The 10,635-nt window shown below is 33.4% G+C and overlaps 1 protein-coding gene across 1 annotated transcript; it reads right to left on the reverse strand.

Moving 5' to 3' along the window:
- Positions 1-1,885: 1,885 nt before the first annotated feature.
- Positions 1,886-2,593, reverse strand: LOC145063342 (uncharacterized). Its single transcript, XM_079010932.1, has 2 exons — positions 2,426-2,593; positions 1,886-2,299 (listed from the first exon to the last, which is right to left on the reverse strand). The coding sequence occupies exons 1-2, from the start codon at positions 2,529-2,531 to the stop codon at positions 2,025-2,027; spliced, it is 381 nt and encodes a 126-aa protein (XP_078867058.1). The 5' UTR covers positions 2,532-2,593; the 3' UTR covers positions 1,886-2,024.
- Positions 2,594-10,635: the final 8,042 nt, after the last annotated feature.

Consider the following 10,635-nt stretch of genomic DNA (forward strand, 5'->3'; position numbering starts at 1 on the left):
TTTTTTTTCTTGATTTTATGCTTATTTTTATGTACACGCTTGTTTTTTCTATTCGTGCTTATTTTGTAACGTTTTGATGTATAATCTATCAATATAATCATCAAAATTCAACTTAAAATATTCAGTACTTTTAATCACACTTTTGTTTTTTTTCGTTCGTGCATATTTTGTTATGTTTTGATGTATCATCTATCAATATAATCATCAAAATTCAACTTAAAAAATTCAGTACTTTTAATCACACTTTTACCGATTGTAGTGATAAAAGTTGAATTTATACGATTGTATTGATAAAAGTTAGATATCATTGTATATGTTGGTAAAAAACATATAAAGTTGATACCACTGACTAACTCCGTTTTATACCGTCAAATAAAAACATATTATATGTGATCAAACTTATTCGTAGGAAACATACATAAACGTACATGAAAACAAACGTAAAGAAAACTCGAATTTATACCGACACCTATATAAAAATAAGCAAGTAAGATTATATTTTTTAAAAGTTAACGAACAAAAGTTCAAATAATCAAAAACGTATTATATGTGACTTCGCTCATACATAATAACATACATAAAATTAAACGTAATAAATTACGTAGAAACATACACAAATTCAAATTTATACTGAAACGTACATAAAAAAGCAAGTGAACTTTAAAAAAAAAATTAACGAACGAAAATTCTAAATTTACTTAGAAAAGATGACGAACATGAATTTATACCGACACATAAATAATAATAGGCACTCAAAAAATTAACTTTTATTAAGTTAACGAATGAAAGTTATCAAGAATAGTCAGATTATATGTACCATGGAGGATAAAAACCAAATTTTAGAAAATAAGATGATGAAAGTAACATTTTATAAAGTTGAAAGTGGATAGTCAAAATGACTAAGTAAAGTGATGGAAAAGTTTCAAACTCATAAACAGAAAATATAGACAAAATTATATACATTTTCCATATGGTTTACTCATGGTCACAAAATTAGTCCATGCTAAACGTGAAAAGACCAAACTGTCATCTTATTAACGGACGAAGAGTAACGGTGTGAGCAAAATGGACAGTTCGTTAAAGTTTAGGAAATCATAGGAACCATCTTCGTCAAAATAAATTAGTAACGACTGAGTTTGTAACCTTATGATAAACAACAGAAACCATTTATGTAATTTTTTAAGAAAAAATTCTCAAAAGAAATCATAGAAACTGTGAAATTGAATCAACTAATCAAGTTGTAGATATATTTACCAAAATCCTGCCTGTTTGACAATATTAGTTTATTTGCAAGGAGTCGTAGATCGTTGATATCATGATTCAATGTCATGATTGAGTGGGAATGCTAAAAAGTGGAAGTTCTCTCGTTATTTAAATCTTGGGAATGTTAAAAAGTGGAAGTTAGATTTTGATATTGGTTTAATATTTAATGTTGAGTGCATATGTTCATAATTGTTTTGCCGGTAAATTTAAAACAAATTAAATTTAATGGAAAGGAGCATTACCTAGTACATATTATATAGTTATGTATAAATATTATTGCAAAATACAGGTACTAGATATGTAATATATGTATATGTATATGAACTCTATGACATATAGTTTTCTTGGTAATAAAAATGCTCCTCCAGTAGTTTTTCATCTTCTCTCTCTTGTTCTTCTATATTCACATTTTGTATTTCAAATATGTTTGTATTGTTTTTTATGTATTGCTTGGATATAAGAAATCTATGTCTGTTTCTTGAATTTTTTATTTTAGTTTATATTTTATCTTATAAATCCTTGCTTTGTCTCATATTCAAACCTAAAACTCACATTTATATAGAGAACATAGTCTCTGCTATGTTACGATAGAAACAAAGGACTGAAGGTGTACACTCCCACATACAAAGGTATTTTAATATTTTCATTATAGAATTATTAAGTTCACACATCATCAGAAAACCATACAACGACACTTATAAAACATAAGCACTAAGGCCGGTATATACTACACATAGTGAAATAGAGCTTAAATGCTTATATCAGTTGTGAGTTTGGGCCTCATGAGCTTGTTTGTATGCAGTTGCCTCTGCATAAGTGCTGCAACACCTGCACCCTCCATTGTAGTAACGTCCACCACCACAGCAGCCATATCTACAATATCCTCCTCCACGGCCGCCGCCACCGTTGTATCGTCCACCACCGTTATTGTATCTTCCACCACCGTTGTTGTATCTTCCACCACCATTGTTGTAACCTCCACCACCGTTGTTGTATCCTCGGTCATCACCACCATACTTTGCATCTTCTACCTCACCTGCATCAATCATCATTTCAGTAATGTACATTTTATTGCATGAATCCTGTATAGAATTCCGGGAATTGTAAAGTAAACATCCTGTACAAAAACCCAATTTCATCTATACATGAACATTAAATTTACTCCTGTGATTGTTGGACTCCAGGTTCTTAGCTGCAGCCATTTCGGAGCTAATGAAAAGAATAGTGGCCAGAACAAGTGCAAGAAGAAGGAAAGTCTTGGAAGACATTTTGACGTGTTTCAGAAAAAAAATATATTCAGAAAGAAACTATATGGAAGAAGGATGAAGAAGCATTGTGGTAATATTCCTCTATTTATGGAAGGATTTATGCAGATGAAGATTTATTGCAGATTGGTTGGGTGGTTAGGAGCTGGTGGGACCAAGCTTTGATTGGCTTTGACATTTTGAAACCTAATTCTTATCCTCAACATCTTGTGCCGCTTTCAATTCATTTGTTTAATTCGTTTTATATTTTTAGATGTCTCGTTCAGTGAATATCTGGTTGCTTATTCTTTAATCAGGTTCAACTGGGTTGGTTCATGAGAAATCCAAGTTCAACTTGTTTGGTTCATGAGAAAATCAAGTTCAACCTGACTGGTTCCTTATTCACGTATAAAAAATTGTAGAATTGTGATTTATAAACCATCCACCATTTTCTTCATGGAGCGGATGTGAGACTAATACGTACTATGTTTTCCTTTGTCTATAGTTATACCTCTAATTTTTTTTTGTCTAACCCTATAAAGTAAGTCCTTCGAAATTTTTAGTTAGAGTAGGTCCTAAGCTTCTGGTATATAAGTTCTAATTTTTTATTTTTTTAGATAAAAGTTTTAAATAAAGATCTTAATAAATGTTTTATATAGACATAATAGGTAAATGAGCTAGAAGTTGTACACGCGGCAACCCTTTTTCGAATAGTAAAACTAATTTTTTTGAACATCACATCCTAGATCTAGGGTCGCAACATTACTATGTATGACCCGTTGAACTCCAATCACGAGCTCCATAACATCTGGCGCAAAAAACCAAATTTATCTAATGTGAAATGTATAAACATGCGTTGAATTGCCATGCACATTTTCTCTTGTTTTGACACTTTGTATGAGACAAATTTTAAAGCGCTCAATCCTACCCAAGGCCGTAAGAGGGGAAATCTTTGTTAGATCCACACATGTGTGTTTCAATTCTACCCATTCAAAAGTCAAAATATCAATCTGTTTAAGCATTGATCTACCATTTAAAGAGTCAGTCATGAAGTTAACAGGTGCCACTTTCTTGGCTGAAACATTGACACGCCAAAAAAAATTGAAAAATAATGTCCATAACCAAATTGTGTCTGTACTTGAAACCCGAGAGCTCTCTACAATGTATTGTGTTCTCTCTAAAAGATAAATAAGATATATATTGTCAAGCAGAAATAATGTGATCTTAAGTTGAAAGTTAAGGATAGCATGATATTCCAAAGATAACATATGTTAGCCAAGGCCATCAATATAAATATCACAAGAAAATATTAAGCATATGGTGTTTGGAGACACTTAAAAATCATGTCTTTGGCAATTTTATTAAAAAAGGCACTCGCCAACACATGTTGGGATTTAGGAGGGTTAATGTCATTATTAGTGAAACTACTAAAGTCAAAGCTGAAATTGTATCACGAAGAAAAGCCAAAGCACAAACATAATAAAAAATCATAGCACATATGTCATTATCCCATAAGATGTACTCTTACAACACGGGTGATTAAGCTTGTGAGGTCACAAAAGCATATGAGGAAGCCTCTACCATTGAGTATAACCCTAGAGCATCAAACCTAATATTAATCAAACAAGTTGCTATTGGATGTCGCCAAAGAAAAGAACTCCACAAACAACCATATCCACAATTGACACATGACATCTTTTATCAAAGAACATTGTTGCTTCCTACATGTGAATGAGTTGGCACACACTCAAGCCAATGAATAGTTTGGCAATGCCCATGCGAGATCAAAGCAAAAGGAACTCATCCCATAACATCAAACCTATCTAGAGAAGGGGCATAGAAACAACAATGTTGGCAAGTCTCTTCATAGCTAAGCCACTAATAAACAACACATCCTAACTAATAGCTCCCCCAAGAATCTTCACCCCTAATAAGGGCCTCCGAATGTTGACATGCAATACCCCTCACGAAACTTCCTACCATTACATAATTGCAAAAATAGTTTAATTTTCTTGATATTCAGTTTAAGTTAAGAAACTCAATTGTTCCAAAGTAAATTAATTAAACTCGGAGTATTATAGTAAATACGAAATCTTCATTGCTACTCCTGAATGTGTACAGTCACGCCTTCGTCTTTCCATGATCACTGATGATACCTGAAAAGAATAAAAATTGGGTAAGCATTAAGCTTGATGAGTTCCTCCAAAATACCGTACACAATAAATACATATATACAACATGTATACTAGGTTTGATGCCCTGCTGCCTCAACCCAACCATTCTTTAGGTTTGTTGGCATGCTGCTTCAACCCAACCACTCTCCAGGTTTGTTGGCCTGCTACCTCAACCTAACTGCTACAATATGTCGACATATAAACAATCAACTGATCGAGTAGGCACATAAATATAGGAAACTACCAATCATACAACTCACTACCGCCTACTAGACCCCTCACAACACACTACTCTGCTACCAACAAATCTCCATGGAATGCACAACCATAAGTAACTAGAGGTGGGATAGCTACCTGAATAGATGATCCTACTCTAGAACCACAACCAGACGATAATCAGCCTACTGATACTCTAACCAACATACCACTACTACTACATCCTACCACATAAGGATATAAATATATCGAACAACTCACTATAGTGTAGTAGTATCATATATAAAAGGATACATAACCAAATCTAGTGGGCCAACATTGGTACCTTTGACCGACGGGTATAGTGAGGAAAGCTCACCTGAATCGAAGAATCTATAAACACTGCAACACTCTCCCTTTTCTACACTACTTGCTCCAACAACCCTTCTAACAAAAAAACATGGCAAAACATCAATCAACAACTCAACTCCCTCAAGTTTGACTCAAAGTCAAACATGCTAAAAGTGAACGGTCAACAGGTCAACTACCTCTCACGACATGAAAATCTATTGGTCACGTCGTAAGCCGCTAAAAGACAAAAGAGTAAATTAAATGAACGATCCCTATGGCTTAGGGTAATTTACGTGTTCGGTCCCTAACTTATTTTTTTAACTCGGAAAATCCGTATTGTTTTTTGTTGTTACACGCTTGGTCCCTGTCTTACCTAAAAAAAAAAAAAAAAAAAAATACTATTTTGCCCTTGATTTTTTTTAATTTATTTAAATAAAGACACCCCAATCCTACCCCTCACATTACCTTACCTACACCACCATTTTCCCTATTTAAATAATAGTCTTATTATGTGAGACAAGACCAATGGCGTTGTTGGATTAGTGTCTAAGTCCATAACTATTTTGGTATGTACCTGACCCGATGGTGCATGGTCCTTTTGGGTTGCCTTCACCAAAGCAACTTGATAGGATGAATTATGGAGAGAAATGATTAAATATGATTTATTAATATATTATGAGAATAATATATTAAAAGAGAAATCATATTGTTTAATTAATATTAGTCCAGAAGTAATAAGAATTAAGTTTGTGACTAAAAGAGATTAATTAAACTTAAGGAACTGGAAATGTAATTATAAGATAATTGCAATTGGGCTATGGATTGCCTTATATTATAAGGTTTGACAAATTCTATGGGGAAACCCATTGGAAATCGTCCAAGGCCATTAAGGAAAGGAGTCCATGGGTTGCTTAGGGGTTAAGCATCCAAATTAGGGTTTCCTTGTTAGATAACCCTAATAGCCTCACTATATATAGAACCCTTATGCTCAAAAAATGTGGTGAACTGGTTGTCTAGGGTTAGCACACGTTTTTGAGAGCCTTCTTCTCTTCTCTTCTTCATCCTCTTGCTCTAGGTGTTTGTGAACCATTAGAGGAGTGACATTTGTGACTCTAAGCTTTCTAAAGTCAATACAAGAAGGAATTGAGATTGTTATTACTATATAACAATCAAGGTATGATCTAAACCCTTATTCATATGTTATATTGATTAGATCTAGGGTTTTAAGTCTTGGATTAAAAGCATGTACAATAGAGAAACCTAGATCCAAGCTTTATGGTTGCATGAGCACATAGGATGTCTTTTAGCCAAAAACCCATCAGTGGTATCAGAGCCTAGATTGGTTTCTATTGTATTGATGCATTATGTAGCTGAAAATCGAATTTTGGCTTACTGTTTGACCTGACTCGGCGAGTCAGCCCTACTCGACGAGTTCCAAAGTGTGACTCGGCGAGTCGGAGCGTCAGACAGAGGAAATCTCAGATTTTGTTGTTGTTTTGCTTAAGGATAATTACCATATTCGTTTTAAATCTACAAAATATGAATTTTATTGTTTCTTAAAGAATATCCTTGCCAAAACACAAGATAATTACCATTTGATTAGATAATAACTTCGTTATATGATAAAGATTGGATTATTTGTATTAATTGGGAAACTTATTTTGCAAAAAATTGAAATTAGGTAAAATATAGATAATGATGAAATTAATTGTTTAATTTATATTATTTGTTATTTGATCCTTGTGTTATGAAAAGTTTCAATTTTCCCCTTTAGGTTTTATAGTTTAAATTTAAACTCAAAAGTTTATTTTTGAAATTTAAATAGTTGAAACCCTAATGTTTTGAAAAGGTTTCAAAACTTGCCCTCGAGTTTTGGAATTTAAATTTTGATTAAAAGTTTAATTTTGATGTATATTTAAATTCTAAACCTAAATGTTTTGAAATGTTTCAAAACTTGCCCTCAAGTTTTGGAATTTAAAAGTTTATTAAAAGGTTTAATTTATGAATGTTAAATTCTAAAACCCTAGTCATGTTTTGAAAAGATTCAAATCACACCCTTATGATTTTATTAATTAATTAAGGTGTATAATTAAAAGAGGTTTAATAAATCCATAAAGTTTTGGTTTACAATTTAATTGAATTAAAAGTATAATTGTTAAATTTGACCACCTAGTATTTTAAAAGTTTAAAATACACCCTATACTATATATAACGTTAAAAGTCTAACATTATATATATATATATATATATATATATATATATATATATATATATATATATATGTATGAGTAAAAGTCAGTCTTACCGTTAGTAGGGCTCATTCACGAAGCTGGTCTATAAGGGGTGTTAAAGGAAATTGCCTATAAAATGGCGATTGAATGAGTATCCACTCTTACCCACCACATTCTTGATTAGTGGAGGGTCGTTAGCCGAACGGGTAGGATAGGACAAAACCTTCCATTATAAGTATAATGAAGTACAAAAGTAACTAAATGTTTTACAAATTCCCAATCTTAGTTACTTAGACAAAAATGAATTGATGCAATTCCATGAAATTACACTTTGTGGCCTTGCGAAGATGTTAGTGGAGCGTGTGTGGTTTACCGGCACACTAAATGGTTCTAAGCAAAGGTAGAAAAGGGTGACTCAATGTTTTTCATAGTTCGGTGGAGCGTGTGTGGTTTACCGTCACATCGAATTGGTGACTGTAACATGTGAGGGCACCATGTAAGTTTGCATGGTTATTCACACCCGCTTTGTGATCCTCGGCATCCCAGTCACAAACTAGAGGGGCATATCGAGATTTAAACATGCCATTGAAATGTTCAATGAATCTCAAAGGATCTAGGAGTTTTCATAAATTTAAAACTTAAATTTCTTTTTCGTTTTCGTGGTGGAAATTAGTGAATCGTCATTCACTTACCTTCAAATATTCTGCAACTAGATTACGGCATCCCTTTTCTAGGTTGTAGCGTATTGTGTTGGGTCCTAGCCTTAGTGTCTCATTTGGGTGATTTACTAAGGACTCAATCAATCAACTACCTTGAATTTGTTTTCTCCCGTTTTGTAGATGTCAAAGTACGACAACTATGGTCTTCCCAAACCCCGTGGAACAAGCTTTCCACATGAAAATGATATTCCACGATTCGATCGAGAAACAAGAAATCATGCTTCAATTCCTCCACCTCCTCCAGTTATTCTCCCTAACCCACAAGTTCGAAGGCTTAAAAAGTTCAAGCTCACTCAAGCCCTTTTGGCAAGTAAACCTGAAGAGGGAAAGTCGGTGTGTGCACACGTCCTAGGGATGAAGTCACACATTGATAGGTTAAGAATGTTGGGATCCGTTGTCTGTGAGGAAATGGCTGTTGATTGGGTTCTTCAATCACTTCCTAACTCGTATAGTGAGTTCGTAAGAGAGTACTACATGATGAACTGCGACGTGACCCTTATAAATCTCACCTATATGCTTATTGCTACTGAATCAACAATGGTTTGGTGCAATAGAAAAGAAAAGTCAATTGGTGAATCTGCCTTCAAGACCTCTATGGATATAGACAATGGCAATGAAAGATATGCTATGATCGAAAAGTTTGATCATAAGAGAAAGGCAATGTCTGAAGTAGTTCCATGTCCTGTTCCAAAAGAGTCAATTTGCTTTTATTGCCAAGAGAAGGGGCATTTGAGACAAAGCTGCCCTATTTACCTAAGAGATCTAAGAGATGGGAGAGTCAAAACATATGGCTCTGCTTTAGGTAAAATCCATTGACTAACTCTTTTAAGCTCCTATTCTAGATTCTTAATACATAATGTGATAAGATTACAATTGATGTTTTGTAGGATCGAAGAAAAGAGATGAAGCTTAAGGGAAGAAGTAAGCAGAATCTAACCGTGAAGAAATGGATTTCGATCGCATTACTTGAAGATTAGATTCTTGAGCTACTACTTAGAGTTAGAATTAGATTGCTAAGAAATATGTATTAGCATAGTTTTTCAATGAATTGCATTGTAAGGACAAAATTTTTCCGCAATAAAATAAATTTTGACTTTATATTATTTATTTATCCTTGCAATGGCATGTATGAAAAATTGATGTTTGAATGTTTTTATTATTAGCAATAATGGATTTGATTCTTAATTATGGAAATGTCGAAAATTTACCAAATAAGGAGAGTTTCTCATCGCCCAAGTTTCAATTGAACAGAAACTTGGAATCATGCAACTTGGTTGCACGATGAATGAGAAATTTCATATTTGGAAATTAGACTAATTCATTGACAAAGTGTCAAGTGAAGGAATAGGAGATCGAGTACACAAAGTTGTATGCTGATCAAAGTCCACCATAAGAGTAACAAAGATATTCGTCATGATTTACTAAAGGTTTAGTAAATATGATTATACCTATAAGATTAAGTGTAATTCTGAAGTGATTGAAAAGGTTTAAATCAATAGCATAACGAATAAGAAGAATAAAGTAGGCAGAAAGATAAGAGTTTCTCCATTCTAAGAAGAAGGGAGAGTACCTTTGATGCTTTATGATAGGTCTTAATGATTAAGAACCATATCTCAATTGATCCTCTAAGTGAGTCTTAGTACAATTGTATGTCTAAGAAGAGGAATCAAGAATTGAAGAAATGGTTAAATCAAAAAGTCAATCATACTTCGTTCCAAAACAAGTCTTAGAGTTAAGATTGTGACATTGAGTGAAAAGTATTAAGAAGGTTTATAGCATTCATCAAATATGGAAAGTTGTGATGTCTTGGATAAGACAAAGACCAACTAGGACCAGTTTATGAAGTGTTTTGAACTACTCTAACTCTTGAATATTTGTTTGTCAAGAAATGTTTATTGACAAGAGAATCTTATATGTCGAGGAGTCAGTGGGAGTCTTAATGGTCTTGAAAGGTTTCAAGAACAAATCAAAATAAACCTTATCGATCATCACTTGCACACGAGTTGAGGTTTACAACCTATCGTGTTGACACTATATTGTTTCTGTGCCGTTCCAATTGAGTTAATTATGCATGTGAGCCCTATGAGCTCTCATTTGAATGCATAATAGGCAAGGACCTTGATCAATGAAAAGTACATTGATAGGAAAAGGTGAGCTGCTGAACTACTTGGAAGACATGGTGGGCAGCCGTGCTACCATAAGGCAAGAAATCAAGATTAAGAAAGTTCGGTCCATATGAGTTTGAATTTGTCGTAAACTTTGGTTTTGACAAATTCACATGGATAGGAACACATACACCATTAAAATCTAAGTGTCATAAGATTCCCTCCTTCATGAAAGTGACTATGAAGAAATGCTTTCACTAAGAAAGATTTTAAGAAGATAGTGATTGTGAAATTGAATTCTCGAATTCGATTATGGTTACGGTATCCCTTTCCATGATTCGAATTATGAGATT

This window comes from Lactuca serriola, chromosome 7 (assembly GCF_051521515.1).
Source record: "Lactuca serriola cultivar US96UC23 chromosome 7, Lser_US96UC23_V15, whole genome shotgun sequence".
Lineage (NCBI taxonomy): Eukaryota > Viridiplantae > Streptophyta > Magnoliopsida > Asterales > Asteraceae > Lactuca > Lactuca serriola.